Raw genomic sequence first — 17,591 nt, 5'->3', positions numbered from 1 at the left:
TCTGTGTATCGTGGATGAGCTTAGGATGGAGAATTGTTGTAATGATGACACGTAGCAGTCGTAATCATCGGAATAATATAGGTATTTCTTTTATTCTTTATCTTGTAGGCTTATTATATTGCTTAATAGTTGCCGTTATGCTCTCCTTTCTATTTTTTGTTATTGTAGCTCTAATAATTCGAACACTTAAAAACAAATTTTCATTTATTTTATTTATATCTGGGAATTTGATATTTTTCTGTTAGTTTTATTTACAGCAAACAAGCTACATTGCCATTGAGGCTGAAATGGCAGCTGCTATTAACTGCCACATTTACAAGGACAGCCTAAATAAAAACGTGTGCAGCAAGATTCTTGTTAACATTACATTTAAATGAATGCGTGTTTGTACAATTAAAAAACTTTAACTTAGAATGCCGTCCACTATCACGTGGTTCTTCCCGCAAATAACCAGTGTATTTTTAGAATAAATTTTTACTAAAAAGATATCCGGGAAACCAATGCTAACAATAGATTAATTTGATTCATAAAAACTCCATGATTACGAAAAGAAACAAACCAGAAAACTATGTTGAACGTAATAACTTACCACGTCCAGAATTTGTGTAAGCGTTAAGCCGAGTCCCACGACTACAGCTTTTGAAGAATTGTAAACAGGTCGAACTGATTTGTCATAGCCTCTCATCAAACTCTGAAGTAACTGTTGTTCTGTAGACGTGTTCTTTACCGGTTTCCCACCACAGTCCGATCCTGGAAAATAAAAACGAAGTGACAGTAAGAATCACAGAATAATACATTCTATCGTTAGGGAATATGACTCCTGGACGACACAGGAGCTTGGTGACAATTGAAGTGAGGGATGACACTGCGGTTGTTCACTGTTATAAAATGTGAAATATTTCACTGAGAAAAATGGTATTGAAATGGAAGAGGTATTTAGAACAATAAAAGATTTACGCTTGAATATTTATAACAAAATTTGGAATATCAATTGAGCAATTAATTTAGAACAATAACAATACGACTGACCTTTTTTATGTGACGTAAGTCTGACGTAGGATGGAAAGCAAAGACGCGAGAGATGATATTGTGGTAATTATTACTGACCGGAACTCGATGTGGAGGGGGGAGGCAGTGGAATTCTGGGAGGCAGTCGTTCAAGCAAAAGGTTTAAAAAAGTGCTTGGTCGACTGATTTTATAGTAGTAGTAGTAGTAGTGTGTTGTCCACCACGTGGGTCGGACTGAACTTTGCATAGCATCAACTTGTGGGTTATAAAACACCCCTATCGTTGATGTGTTAGTTGGACTTTTTTGTTTAGTCAAGTTACACGTTTCACAGTTACTATTACAAAGACAATTTGTCGTTGTAAGCAACGAGGCAATACGTTGCAACTCCAGTTAGCCGAGAAAAGCCGAGAAGGATTCTCCACACAAGTTAAGAGTTTCATTGTTTTTTCCTTCTATATCGAGTTCAGGTTTAGCCGTTGAGTTGCAGAAACTCCCCCCCCCCCTTCAGTCGGTTAAAATCCGACAATATAGTCACTTAGTGAGATGAGTAAAGTCTGAGTTTGACAGTCAGCAGTCTGAGTAGCTGAGCGAGCAGAAGACGCTTTTCTCTCTGCGCCCCACAGAGCGGTCGGTGGACCAATTAGTAGACGTGTTTGATAACCAGCAAACCTATATTGAAATGTATGTATAAAATCGTTTAGTGTGTTTTTTCATGCGTGCGAACGTATACTCGTTCTCAGTAACAAAAAGAACGATTCCGTTGTTGATTTAAAAACACATGCAGTTTGTTTGTTACTTACAGCCTGTGGTTATGGAGAGAGAAACAAAATGGCGGGTTGTAATGACGACAAAAATATGCGGCCAACCCTCTGTTGACACGTGAACTTCTCTGCAACTCTTCTCTGACCAAAAGCAATTCGTTTTTAGTATCATTGCTTAAGTCGAAATGCAAATAAAGTAAATAAATAAATCCGACTCGGCGTTTTCTTTTTTTTTTTTTTTTTTTTAAACTCGAATCATTTATTACCGTTCTTTTTTCTCCCCTTTTCGACAACAGCTTAATTATCTCACTTTTACCCCACTACACGCCGGTCATAGACAACAATTTAGTATAGATCCATCTTTTTTGATCGCACCTTTTCTTCTCCCTTGATTTTGTATGTTCATCTCTTTCGGCGGACACTTTGTTTCTCTTCGACCACGCGGTGCCTTTTTTCTTTTTTCTTCAGACGCAAGCCTGAGCACACTTGCCAATTAGTATACACGTTCAAAGGCTGTTTCTGTTGTTTCGGCTGCTTATTATATTTTCATACGCGCTCATATGAACTCTGTTACAATTCGACTCACGTGATTCTATATCACCGGTAAGAAAATGGTACGCGTTTACTTCAAAGGCCGTTCTTTGTTTCACTTACTATTTTGGAACACCGGTTTTATCCAGCTCCATTATCTAACACATCAAAAACAGTTTTTATGTTTTGCTTACCGTTTTTAGGAAACCAAGTATTACCCAGTTCCATTATCCAATAGAAGAATGTAAGTAGCAAAGTAGAAACGCGCAAACCCCGATACACAGAACTTCATGGAAATTGTTAAATCGTAAATTTCGCTATAAGCAAATTAATAAATCCACGGTGGAATAATTAAACGAACTGTAGGTTGGGTAACACAATAAGGTTTATAGTACGAATAGTACAAAACAAGAATATGGTTCAGTAAAGGATATATATATATATATATATATATATATATATATATATATATATATATATGTCGGTGAAGTGTTGTATTGCGGACTATTATCCCCATCTTTCAGTTGTTGTTTCACAACGTTTCGGCCTTCGTCAGGTTGTTACCGCGACGAGTTAAGAATTCTAAATTTCCCAACTGCATCCTCAGCAATTACTGCTTTCCACTCACCACGTTTTGGGCCAACTAAGCCTCTGACCAGCTTTGAGTAGGATTGAAACTGCTCTGTTCAGACAATGCTCACCTGTAACCGCAGAGATTCAACGTCTCTATCCACTGCTCCACGGGTCCCGAGTGGATGGAGACTATAAAAAAAAATGTAATGGACGTGCGTCAAAAACCCGAAGCTTCATTGAATTCTTCCATGCAGAAAAAGTTCAACGGATCAACATTCATTGGATCAGCAGCACAGTTAGAAGATGGGTTTGTCGATTTCAGAGTAACAACAGACATGTGAGTAACAAAGCGTGCTCCGGACTTTTTCGACCGAGCCATCAAACCAAGCAAAAGTGCATCGTGAATGGTGGTGACTATGTAGAAAAATAAATCATGGAGCACAAAATGTTGCTCGTTTTAATGGCATCACTTCCGTCTGGGTAGCTATTCAATGTTTTAGTGTTAAGTTAAAAAATACAAAACATTACTTTTGCAAGGAATCTCGTAGATTTAAAATTAAAAAAAAAAGAAGATGAATTGCTTATTTCCTATTATCTCTGTTAAGCAGATGTCCGAAATGAATGTATCGATTCTTTTGGGGTTGGAAAATTGCCACCATTGCAAACCTGATTGCATATCCGATTACGTTGGTTTACAAAGAGAAATCTTTACTTTGCATGAGGATGAACACGTTTGAGATGCGCCCAATTATTTCTATGAAAAGTTCTGTCCTGTCTGTCGATTACGCTGACGTTTGAAATAGAAGTTTTAAATGCTTCGACGTATGTCTATGAAAAGCTAACGTCAGTTAATCCTCTTGTTTTTCACAGGTAAAAAAAAACAAAAAAACTTATCGTCGATTAACGTTTGAATCATAGTGGCAATAAAGCACCTTTTGAACATTTATGACCAAAACATTGACAAGTTAGATATAGTATGAACATTATTCGAACAATTATTCTGAATTTTTTGAGATGAGGATTGGTTGTATTATTTGAATTCATCGGACAAGTGTTTTTATCTTGAGTGTGATTTTCACAACGTTTCCGTCGATTAGGTAAGATTTTGTTACAATACAGATAATACAAGTAAACTTACCTCCCGTATTTTATTTATTTCAGAAAAGTGACTCTTCTGTGAACAAGGTGTTATGAGAGACTTCTAGAGTTACGAGAGAGAGAGAGAGAGAGAGAGAGAGAGAGAGAGAGAGAGAGAGAGAGAGAGAGAGAGAGAGAGAATTGAAGAAGTTCCTTTTTGACTGTGAGTAAAAAAAGAAATGATGGGGCTAATCACTCGTTACATTTTTGATCTCTACACGCTTGACAACTGTAGGGAATATTGTAGTGTGCATGGTTAGCGCGGGAGGGGTCATTCGTTTAAGAAAAGAAAAAGTCTGAAACTCGAAACCTGACGGACACGAGACAAAAACGTCTCTTATACAAATTGAAACGCTGTCGGATTTGACAATATCAAAAGCCAGCATTTCCACAATTGTGGACGATTTCTTTTTTATCGGCTTGACGTCCGTACGGTGTACTTTGCAATCTGGTGTCAGTTGAATCCAGCTTGTTTGCTATAACGTCGAAAAGGGAACGGGACGGATTTTTGTTATGTGTGCTTCGATGCGGTGAACTTGGCGATCTAAAAAATCATTCTTCGTTTTGTGTATCTCAAACATTCAACGATTAGAAGGTATTTCGGCCTTTTATTACCATTTGGCGACGAAGGGCAAGATTTTGTATGTCCGGTTAATTCTGGAATTTAGTGGTGCAGGTGCATTCTTCTTTTTCTTTAACTCGAGCATTCAACGATTAGAAGCTATTTCGGCTTTTTATGATCTTTCGGCGTTGGTGCTAATGGGCATATCAGCTGCAGCACAACTAAATTCCGGAATCAACCGGTCATCAAACATCTTGCCCTCTATCGCCGAAAGGTAATATTAGGCCGAAATAGCTTCTAATCGTTGAATGTTGGAGTTAAAGAAAAAGTTCACCGCTGTTTTATATCTGCGAGGGCAATGCCAAATAAGGAGATGCTAGTTGATTAGGTTGATAACCAGCTATACGAAGCAAATGTTTCTATTAAATTGGTTTGCTCACCAGAACAGTGTTAAACACAATGCGGTTTTTTTTTTTTGTGGACAAAAACACAACTCCCTCAACAGAGGCGCTGTGAACTGCTACAAAAATGCAACTATCTCCGTATAGAAGTTTTCTTTATTTTTCATTAAACGAGGACAGATATCTGGCTCCCCATTAAAAGGGCATGCCTTCGTCAATGGACACCCGGGTTGAGCAAAGGCGAAATTGTTATTTATTTAAAAAAAATAAATAGAAAAAAGGTCTACGGAAGGGAGCAGAAGTACCCACGAGTCAGAATCTATTTAGGAGAAATGCCGAGAATTCCTGTTAATAGGATAGAAAGAACTAAAATAATAAGGTTTTCTCTTTTTTTACATACTAGCAGGGAGACCCGACATTGCCCGGAATTGTATGATGATCAATAAATGTTTCACACTCCCATATTTTTTCTTCTCATCGCCCAGTTTTCAATCAAATCGATTTATTGCCTGGTCTAATTCTGGACCCGTTGCGGAGCAACAGGGGGCGACTCACATGCCTTTATGCAATGACTTATTCCACAACACACTGTAGTCTACATTGCACTGTAAAGAACCTATTTTATAAAATTATTTTTATATATAAAGTCTTAAATTAAAGTTTAATATGCAAAAATCAAGTATTATGTTTTAATTGTGTGAAACATTCATTTAGAAAGCGCTCCTGTAATATCAAAAACATACTGTTTATTTTTATATGTCTGTCCTTACTGCTTGTGCGGTGATGATGGCTTAAATTTAAGTTTAAAATTTAAAAATCAAGTATGATGGTGTAATTTTGTTTTAATCAAAACATTCATTTCGAACGCGCGCCTGTCATATCAAAGAACTTACAGTTTATTTTATATGTCGACCCTTTCGGCTTATGTGGGAACAAAACGTCTTAAATGCACTTGAGATGTTAGGTTGTATAAGATGTTAACTTTGATCAAAATCGCCTGTTCCTTAGTTCATCGGACTCTTTTTATAATCGATACTTATCGAAAATATTTTCCCGCAAAATCCATCTGTAAACCATGCCAAATACATAAGGTACCTTCGTGTGAAATTTCATAAAAATCGGCCTCATACACAGAGACACAGTTCCTTTAGTAGTAGAGACAATTTCCCTCTAAGAAATCTTCTTTGAGAAAGAAAAATGAGTGGAAAAGATTGCTTTTTAGAGCTTTTCAGATTAACAAACTGAAGTTAAGCAACGATGAACGTAGCCTGTACCAGATGGGTGATCATTGGGGAAGGCTAGACGCTGTATGTACCGCACCGAGATATAGAAATTGTCAGGTTGGTGTCTGGGAACGCGTTTAATTCACTAGGTTGTTTGGTTGGTTGGTTGGTTGTTTGTTTGTTTTACGGCATATCAACCCTTTTCGGGTTATTCAATGCCGAATCCAAAGATTTTGAAGAAAAATTTTTTAATAGAATATATTTGTTGTTTTCAAGTCATTTTCTATTTAACGCATAGTTGGGACCGTAACAGGTACTACCACGCCGGGTCAGAGTGGACCTGGGAGCAATGGTAATTAAAGGGTGGCTCCACACTCCCCAAAGCCCACAAGCTGGGGCATCACCACTGGATATAGTTTAAGGTCATATCCAGGACCCCCATTGAGGGACTTTTACCCTCTGCAGGGGGGGGGGGCAGTCGGTGTATTCTAATGCCCCACCGACAGGGCCTAATTCACTAGGAGAAATGCACCCCTAGTCTTGCGTTAAGATATACATCTAGGAGAAGGAAAAAGTATCATGTAAAATCCTGAGGTCTACTGTATGCTCTGCCTTGTGGCAGACATTGCACCGACAACGATTACCAAAAAGTGTAGTAAGTTCTACACAAAGCTTTCACAACTATAAACAAATCATTTGAGTGGATTCCCGAACAACTTAGTTGTTGTGGAGGGAACTCATACGTCGAAATCGATAGGATAGTCCATTCTTTTCTTTTTTAAATCAAGAATATACACGGGGAAGGCGGAAATCAAATGAAATCAAGAAGAAAAAGAAAATATATTTCAAGGCAATTAATAAATAACTACAATTGAAATTAATGAAAGTAAATAAATAAGTTACTCAACACCGAAAAGGATTGAATATTTTAAAGATGTGTCCATTAAACGTGTGCGATTTGCAATAAGAATGCAATTTTAAACTTCAGCATGATAGACTAACGCCTTTTGTAATGATGCTTAGACGCATCTCAAAGAAGATGAAACCATTCAACCATTAAACACTGAGGGAACTATTTTAAACCGTAGCGTGACAGATTGATCGATAACCAGACAGGCAAAGCCTATTATAAAGACGCATGGACAATTTCGAAAATGAGAAAAAGGAAAAGAATTAAAGGTTTAGAAAAATATTATAAAACATGTATTAGAAGTATAAAATATTTAAAAAAAATCTATTAAATAAAAAGAAACAGAATAATATTAATAAACAAATAGCGTAAACAAAAACTTTAACAAAATAAAATAAAATCTTTCCAACGTGCAAATTATGAAATGTTTTCCCGCCAAATTGCAATGTGCGTCTTCATTTTGTCGCTTCCGGCTGTTGATTTCCGTTTTCGGTTCGGATTTAATTACATTTTATCTTTTCCATCGCTACTTTTTATAGAGTTAAGAGAGAGAAAGTTCAAATAGGGAAAGGGGTTGTATATGGTTGTATTATTTGTCTATATCTATATATGTAGCGCTCAACAGTGGTGACAGCAATATTGAAATTTACAGATTTACAAGAGAGAGAAAAAGAGAGAGTAGAGAAGTCTTTATACAGAGAGAGTTTAGAGAGGAAGATAGTGTTTATCTACATACATACACAGACATACATATATACATATATATATATATATATATATGTAGAGAACTTGAATGTTTGAAAAGAACTTGAATGTCTACTGGACACTATCCTCGAGTGTCTACGGTCTCTCTGTCAAAACAACCTGGCATGAGGATACTTTTTCCTAGAAGTAAGCCTCACCAAATATTCAAAATCGCATAGTATTTGCAGCCCAAATAAGATGCCCTTTCTATAACTAACCCAGATTAGCTTTTACGAGGAATGGCCCACCTTCTCGAAGTGATGGTACCTCAAGTAATAGCACGAAGCTGGATACTTCACCAGACTAGATAAATTCTTGTCCTGAAATCCAGTAAAACCATGAAAGATAAACTACAACGTATAAAAATGGTTAATTGGGAGAGGAAAATTATGTTCTCGATTTCTTTACTAACTCAGTGTTTGAGAGATAAAGAACTTTAATGGAACATTCGAATATCTAAGTATCTCATATAGAGGTCAAGTGTTAGCCCCAGGTAGTGACCCCCTTTATTTCTGAGAACTTCGACTGAAGTAAAATAAAACAAAACAGAGAGAGAGAGAGAGAGAGAGAGAGAGAGAGAGAGAGAGAGCTTAGCATCAGTAACACTGTTTAATATTACTCATACTATTGGTTAACTACTTACTAAAACCAATCACCATTCGACGATAAAGAGTTCATGAAATTATCAATTTGACGATGAAACAATATTACAAGAGGATTGAAAGGTGAGGATGGTTCAGTGGTTAACGACATGGGCTGACGACCTGGGTGTCTCAAATTCGAATTCAGTTTGTTTCACAAAAATCTTTTTCACTTAGGATGTTGACAACCTTCACGTGGCCCATTCCGTGAGTACCTTATGTCTTTCTAGTAATAATTCTAACTATAAAATTCTCGGGGAAACAAATGCCAACAATAGAATGTTCATAATCTGTAAGGAAGTCGTCTTGTGGTTTCAACAGACGGGAACTTATTAGAACAAAACTCCGTTCATGGAAATTTTCATTTTTATGTGCATAGAGAAAGAAACGCAAGTTCTTCGCTGGTTTAACAAAGACCAGTTCTGCTGCGAATATTTTATTCGAAGAAACAAGTGCTCGACTGAACTCCAATCTATGGTTTTCCCTTGCCAAACTTTCACAAAAAAATCCTCGACTAGCTACAATCACTAAATACGACTTCCCCCACTGTGCATAAATCTAAACGTAGATTCAATAAATAAAACTTCTTTTCCAGAACTGTGTGCCTGTCGAACACTGTTGCGCTGGCCTGCTTTCTGGTTGATTACATCATGGTGGTCTTCAAATCTAATGTAAACAAGTTCTTGTTGAACTGTTTCCATAAATAATAAAATTTTATCCAATTTAGACCATTACTGATTACTACACTACCACCTTATATTCATTAGCCCTTATCCTTGAGTAGCCTTCGAGCCTTGATAAGTGATGAGTCTCATATAAAAATAACTTAACCTCAACTGTAGAAATAACAATAGAGTCGAACGAGATTAGCAACGACATTTCTGTGTAAAACATTACTATAGAGAAGAGAAGGCATCATATCACAGAAACTAACGGAGAGACGTTGCCCGGGATTGAATGAAAATCCCGAAATCTTTTCCCCTCCCATACTCTTATTGTCGGTAAAATCATCAACTTTATAGTCAAATCAATTGATTGCCTGGTCTTGTTGGAGACACCCCCGGTACACTGCAGGAGGGTATCTCACGGCTTCCCACACGGCTAAGTCCAAAATATATTGTAGTTAACATTGTACTGTAGAAAATTTACCGTTGATTTTATAAAATCTAATTTATAAAACTCACAATGTTTGTCTATTCCTATATTTTCAAATTCTATCTCTTCCGAAACTAACAGTCTCAAAACGGTGCTGGGGACCTCAAATAATTGGATTTTTTATGGGACTTTTTTATAAGTCTTTAGCCGGTTAAAATAGTTTTTAAGGGGTGAAAATTGAGAAAAATCGTTTTGCATTTTGTACATTCATCTTAGTTTATTTTTAATCAGTTCATACGCATCTCACGTTGGTACAGTGGCAAAGTCACCAGATTTGAATACTACAATTTTGTTTTAGGTTTCGATTCTAGCTGATGGCACCCAAATACTTTTTTTCACTTTTGAAATTACAACTCTATAATAATATATACGAAATCTGGACAAATTAAAATATCATATTTAAGCGTATTTTACGACCTGGAAACGCTTGGCGCAACCATCCCCGCTAGTTATCTGTAAATGATAGCTGACTCAAAGCTTAAAATATAAAAGTCAAGCATCATAGTTTGATTGTGCTCTTGATTAATTTCGAACGCGCACCTGTCTTATCAAAGAACCGAATGTTGATTTTATTAAATTATTTTTACACAATCTGAAGTACCCGTCGTTTCCAGGTTGTATATTATATATTTGAATAATCCGCCATCATGCATAACTATCTTATTGATTAAACAAAATATTAATTCATAATTGTTTCTTTTTCCACATCCCTCATGAGGTAGGAGCAATAGCTGAGTTTTATTTTATATAGGTCTCGCCAGCAGCCGTAATCATTTTTTTTTAGCTTAATCCTTTATCTTTTAATCATTCTTCATTCAAAATATGATGTAAGAATTTAGTATTATTTTATATAATAGTACATATCTGAAAACTGTTAAATCACTTTCTGTTTTAATTACTTAATGTACAGTAGATATAAAGATGATGTTAGCAATCTATTCTGTTAATGACATAATTTTTTTTATTTAAGCAGTGCGTATCTAAACACTGCTGAATATACCTGTAACATTAATAATATAACCTGATCTCTTTCCTTCAATATCAGGTTATGATGTGGCACTATAGGCGATTGTATTGAATTCTACAGGAAATTTAACTTCATCAATAACACAATCAATGAGTTGATAACTCAGACAAAAGATTATAATTGATAATATAACCAGCATCATTTCTAGAGGCCAAGATTCCTCTTTCATGAAGCCATCTAATATTGCGGAAACTTTATCAAAATCTAGGAAAACTTTCGTCAACAGGTCACCATTTGAATTTACTGTCTGGCCACGTGATATTTTGTGCAATTAAAGACCTCTATTCAGTGTAATGGAACCAGTGGCAATGGAAAGGAGGTGATTTGAGAAAAGTGCTGCAGACTGATCATCAAATAAATGTGTCTTCATAATAATAATCTCCTAATTGAAACCCAAAAAACGTGGTTACCACGAGGTATTGCACAAGTGCCGCATTTTCAGGTCACATTTTAAATGGAAAGAAAGAATTCGGGACCGAATCAAGCCTTCGGTTTCCAAGGACAGCAGCATTTTGTTTGATAGATAAACCACTTATTGCAGATTATAACGTTTTGTTAGACCTATCTCTCTTTTTTACAATTCTAAGGGTAACTTATAGTAATATCAAAATTAAATATTAATAATGTAAAGTTCTGGTGTAGAATGATTTAGGAATAGGATGTAAAAAGAATAAAATTATACTTAAACTATTGTAATGACTTGACAATCGCCGCTTTGCACTTCTACCGGCGCAGGGTAGATGAACATAAACGTTATAAAATTTATTGTTTGGAGCAAATTTGAATTTTATTGAATTTCGTTAAAAAAATAATTGGCAAGAGAACTTCCGTTTATGATCGAATGTTTGCTTTCGTTTCAACCTTTCATTGGTTGATTTCAGTCTCGTGGCGGTTTTTGGATTGTAAATGTCGACTTTTATAGATTTTGGGTATGCTGACAACGAATATCACAGTTAAATTTGAGACTAACAAGTTGTTTACCAGATATGAAAGCATATGATATCCAACGTGAAAACCAATGTAATCCCTTGCAGCCATTTTGTTTTCACAATCCAGTAGTTGCTAATGCGCATGCGTGTAACTGAACCGACAAAGCAAATATTTTCACCCCCATGGAAAAATGGGATATTTATTCCGAAAGCTGTTCTTAACATAGAGAGGTTGAGGGTGTTTATTCTGAAAGTTTTCTTAACATGAAAAGTTTGGGGGTGTTTATTCTAAAAATCGTTCTTAACATGGGGAGGTTGGGTTGTTTACAGCAAAAGCCATTTCGTATGCGCATCACTAATTCCTCAGTTGTTGCCAGGGATTACATTAGCTTTGGATAAAAGATGTTTTCATATCTGGTAAACTATTTATCAACCCTAAATTTAACTGCAATATTCGGTGTCAGCATACCCGAAACATTATAAAAGTCAATATTTCGAATATGAACGGCGAGACGTAGTTAATATAAAAAATACGGAAAATTTGTGTTTTAGTCAGAGAGGCTAATCATGAAATTAATATTTGTTTTCTAAAAATGTAACGATTATTTATATTTTATTACTTACGAAAATTTCTAATTATTTTATAATTATTAAAAAAAAAGTTTTATTTTCCGAGCTTGTAAATAAATATTTTGATTCCGGTTGCCGTAAAATGAGCTTAAATATATTTCAAAACATGCAGATATTCACATTTACTAATACAAAGAGATAATGGCAAAAGTTTATTAAAAAATGACTTTATGCCATCAGCTAGAATCGAAACCAAAACATTTTGCTGTCAAACTACGTTCTCTATCAATATTATTATCGAGAGAAACAAAGTTCAAATATTTACACACTCGAAGAAATGACTTATGTGGGCATGCGCAAAAAGAAGTACAAATATATCGGCCAGTTGAAAATGAACATTTCTCATTTCAACTTGACGATATATGTCTGTACGCGTTATTCATGCCCCCCCCCCCCAAATAAAGATTTATTCATTATAAATCATTCGTGGTGTATAAGTACTACTTCCTGTTAATTTCACTGTTGTGTGACCGGCAGTTTAAGAGTTTACCTGTTAAATCTTTACACACAAATGCATATACTGTTTTATTTATATAGATATTCACTTGAATTAAACGTACAAAAGACAAAAAAACAAAAAACCCTGGGACTCGATTCTCATCGACACTCTCCGCTCTAACCAGGCCCCAGCCGGTTCTCGAGAACTCAACGGCTCGATCCCCCAAACATCTTAACTACCGGCCTTATATAATTTTTTAAAAAAATTACATTTTCACCCCAAACAAGGCACATTGCCACTTTGGTGTCGGGGGCTACTATCAGGGGTAGCAACTACTGGGGTCAGATACGTTGGGATTTGGGCAGCAAGATGTCGGTTCACGTTACACTTGAACTTCTGCATGTCAGTACAGTTAGGGAAGCAGGGACCTGGAATGGAATTCCAGAGTCTAGCGGTTCTGTGGAAGAAACTACTGGAGTAGAAAGATCTTTTACATCTAGGGATCTCTACTGTGTGGGGGTGGGATTTAGCTGCCTATCTTATTTATGCAAATTAATGCGCATCGGAACCTGCTGATTGGTCGCCTTCTCATCTTCCATCGCTCGGGTTTCGAGTTCGCACATGCAGCCCACCGCCGTGACTGCAGTCACACTCAATTTTCACTGCAGTATCATCATTCAATTGTGCTCTAAAAAGAAACATTCATTTCGAATGCGCATCTGCATTATAAAATAATCTACCGTTGATTTTATAGGCTGAGCCTTTCTGCTTGTGCTTTGATAAAATTTCTCAAATGCACTTGTGACGCTAGGATATATAAAGGTGTTCACTTTGATCCAAATCAGACTTCCTTCTTTAATCGGATACCGAATTTTCGATATTTATCGGAAGCATTCCGATATAAAACTTACGTAAGAACATTTCCAGACACATCAACGGCATTCGTGTGTAATTTAAAATAATCGGCATAACCGTTTTTGAGGCGTTACTGAACGAACTCATAGGGAGATATATACAGAGTTGCTTTTATATAATAGTAGATAGATAAATAGATTAGTTACTTGATTGTATACATTGTAAACGTATTCTAATCTACATTTGATCGTATCTGACACTAAATATAGAATTACATCAGCAGTCGGGCAGTTCCTTGAGCGATAGAAATATCCAACAATTTTACACTGACTTTATTAAAAGATTTGATGTAAATCTTCCATTTCAAGTCTGGGCTAAAGTCAGTCTTAAGAGCTTGACGAAGCAAGATGCTTCTTCAAAGAGAGCTATTTATTTATGCTAAGTCAAAACGAGAATCAAAGGTCTGGTGAAAGGAAAATAAGAACTGCGTTTCGGATGTATTAAAGATAACGCAACGCCCTTCCACATCTACAACACTTTGATTCTTGTCGTGAGACAGAATCAGTAAGAATCTTAGAAGTGTTGCCATAGGCATGTGTGTCATCTGAAGAGAGTAGACAGTGAATCAGTAAGTAGTTACTAGCAATTTCTCCCCTTGTGTTCTTTTGGCGTAACAAATTCAGGCATTCCAAATAGAGTAAATATGTATACAGACGGTGCTAAACTTCGGATGCTCATATGTTACGCATTTATTTATTTATACGAACATTACGTGGCTACAAATTTGCAGACATATGTCGGCGAGAGCTATTGATAGCCAGACCTCGTCAAGCTACCACCTTTTCCTCATGACTTCATTTGGCATATATCTCTCTTTCTCATATATATTTATATGTATATACGAGGGTCGTTAAAAAATAAGCCTGTTATTCTCTTTAACTAGTTGAAGAGTTACGAGACGGAAGTAGTCCCATTACAACGAGCGAGCATTTGTACTTCAGAATTTATTTTTCTGCAAAGTCACTTTTGCCAGAAATTTAATGACGCATCTCTGCTTCTGATGCACATCAATGACAGGGGCTGTTTCCTAAGTCTTACACTATCAATACCTGCAACAGAAAGATGAAATTTTTAGATCATAAATGCAGAAGTTCAATGATCATAACAATGAAATTTGCAGCCACCCCCCTCATATGGACAGAATAAAAAATAACGGGCATTACTTTTGGAACAATCCTGTATATATGTTGTGAGAATTTTGAATTGGTTAACTTGCCGAGGGTAGGTCGGTGGGGAAGAAAGGAGTGCTGGTAGCTGTGACCAACACGAGCGGTGGTCCGTTAATCAAAGAACCTGAGTGCCTATTCCTTACAAGTTAAATAGACATTTCAGTCACGCGCGAATCTCGTTGACTGAGAGTTGGAGTAGATAAAAAGGGGTGGCCGCTCTACTGTTGTAGTTGTTGCTGTCTTTTAGACAAATTACACTTCGACCATCGTTACTCATTTGTTACTTTTACAAGGAAAGACTGCTTGTAAGCAACGTCGACATTTCGTTGCAAGATTTAAACCGTCTTTTCTTCCCCCCCCTACTCGTCGGTATGCTAATTCCGACAATGTGTGTTGTTTTGGTAAAAATATGTTTTTTCAATTATATTTCATTCTTTTTTGTTTAGAAACTCAGTTTATGTGAAATATAACAAAGCATGTATAAAATCTAAGATCCAAATCTTTATTTTTCATGCAAAACAGCATGTTAAAATTTCGGTACATTTTTATAGATCCGTTTCGTTATGCAGAAACAAACAGTTATTATTATGACAATACTATCTCTTTTCGTACATATACTATTTAGAAAAATTAGAAATTCTTCGCTTATATTGAAAAAATGCGTGACAATATATTGCTGCCAGAAGACAAAAGTTCATAGAAGACTTAACATCGTGGGTTTGTTCCGGCAGGCATCTTTGTTCTGGCTGCCGAAAGAAACACACTATTGAGCACTATTGAAGTATGTTAAGTATAACTGTGCTTTTTGCTATATTTATGATGGAAGAATGTTTAGGATCTGTGTTGGATTTGGTTTACATTCTTAGTTTAGAAACGACGTGAATGACGCATTGCGATTGGATGTTTCTCATACTGCAACGAGAAACTTTCAACCACATTTTTCTCTCGGCTATAACTTCGTAATCCAATTGTCCAGATATATTTTATTAAGATGCAATATTTATTTTTTAAAAATAAAATAACATTGCAATATATATAAGTGCACAAAATAAAATTGTAAATAAAAGCTTCGCTTTTTTCCTTAATACTCCCCTCCCCCAAGTAGACATCTCGAGGATATGTTAGAATTCTAATCCAACTATATTTATTGAATTTTACGGACCAGATATCTTTTCTTCAAACAGGATGCATTTGTTTTGTTACTGCGACAGGTATTAATTAGAAATTATAGTTTTCTATTATATTTATATCCAGCACAATCGCGTTGATACACCGGTTCCCGCCAGAAAAGTTAAGCAACATTGCGCCTGGCCAGTACCAGATTGGTGACCATTTGGGAAAGTAAGGTGCTGTATATACCGCGAGGTAAAATACCAGGTTGAGAAACTGGCGCTGTCATTCCTTCTCTTGAAGGTAGATGGGACTCTTTTAAGCTGTAGTAGGCACCCCATCGAGTGATGGCGTCACGATAAAAATTCCCCTGATAGCCCTGACGAAGCATCAAGTATTCAGCCACTGACAAGATTTGAATTACGCTACAAACTCGTGTAGTGAGTTCAATCGCAGCTATGGCCGCGCTGGATGGATTAATGGATTATATGTGTATATTAAATCAAAACAGTTTTCACTGCATGGTCACCGGAACAATTTAATACGACACATTTTTCTAGAATCACTGATTTTGTATTTGATCAAAAGTAAAACTATACAGTAATATCAGTTTCTATGCAATCAAAAACAAATAACATTTTCTATAACACTTTTTTTTATTCACTAAAAATAAAGGCATTACGATTTTTAATGCTAAATAATTGTTCTCTTAACCACGACGTTTATTATTATTATATGTTTGGTATGTTCCACATTAAAAGCAGCGTAGCTAGCTTGTATCAGAATAGAAAAGACGGAGATTGATTGTGTGAGAGCTGACGAGACGTCGTTGGAGGCGTATGTGGTTCAAAGTTGGTGTGGATGATCAATATTGTGGTCAGTGAAGTTAAAGTGAACGAAACCAAGGTTGAGTTTGTAAAGCGTCTGTACACTGGAAATGCTGAGAAATTGGCTGGAAAGAAGTTCTTCCATTGCAGATATGGGGAATGAAAGATTATAGTAATGGCTTAGATCTAGAAATATTGCTAAAAGTACTGGCGTTTTTGTTTTAACCATTCTCCTCCATCTTTCTTTTTTACGTAAAGTCGGCCAGCATCATTTTTTGGGTGTAGTGCATTCTGCATGGTCATTGTTTTTTTATGGCTATTTGGTCTAAATGCCTTAGTTTTTATTTGGTCCAACGTTTAAACGACCCAGGGTATGATATTAATGATATTGACCATATGACTGCCCATGTGTTTATACATTTTATTAGGTTCCTACTATATAGTTTAGTTTCTAAGAGTTTTATTGTTCTTTTTTAGGTATTCTTTTCTGATTGTCTCTTTTTTATTTTTAATTTTATGGTGTATGCTTCACAACCTTCAAATATTAACAGCTGTCATGCTCGCCTAGTATCCACATTTCCTCTTGGTTTGATAGTTCCGTACCATCTGTTGCATCCAGTTTTCCCACTTATTATAATGAGTAGTTCGAACTTTTTCATTTCAAATTCCATTTTACTATCCTTACTGAAGATTCTGGTTGTGTTTATTAGAGTCCCTTTTTCCTTTTTGTTTCTTGTGAAAAGTCTCAGGTCGTCCGTATACATTAGCGGGTTCATTCTTTTATCTGTATTAATAAATTTGTATCCAGCTTGGAATTTCCTCAGTATATTGTTAAGGGCATCATGGCTATCATGAACAGTAGTGGTGATAGGAAAATTCCTTGTAAGATATTTCCTTG

The 17,591-nt window shown here is 36.0% G+C and overlaps 1 protein-coding gene across 1 annotated transcript in view; it reads right to left on the bottom strand.

The window, feature by feature from the left end:
* The window catches only part of LOC145241167 (neuronal acetylcholine receptor subunit alpha-10-like), a 388,541-nt gene that overhangs the window by 159,888 nt on the left and 211,062 nt on the right, over positions 1 to 17,591 (bottom strand). Inside the window, exon 3 of the mRNA XM_080104009.1 lies at positions 590 to 750. Within this exon, the coding sequence (XP_079960135.1) occupies positions 590 to 750 (161 nt within the window). The remainder of the gene's footprint in view (positions 1 to 589; positions 751 to 17,591) is intronic.

The sequence above is a fragment of the Euprymna scolopes genome, chromosome 2 (assembly GCF_053919585.1).
Source record: "Euprymna scolopes isolate OS-2025 chromosome 2, ASM5391958v1, whole genome shotgun sequence".
Lineage (NCBI taxonomy): Eukaryota > Metazoa > Mollusca > Cephalopoda > Sepiida > Sepiolidae > Euprymna > Euprymna scolopes.
This window is presented reverse-complemented; position numbering and strand designations above follow the sequence as displayed.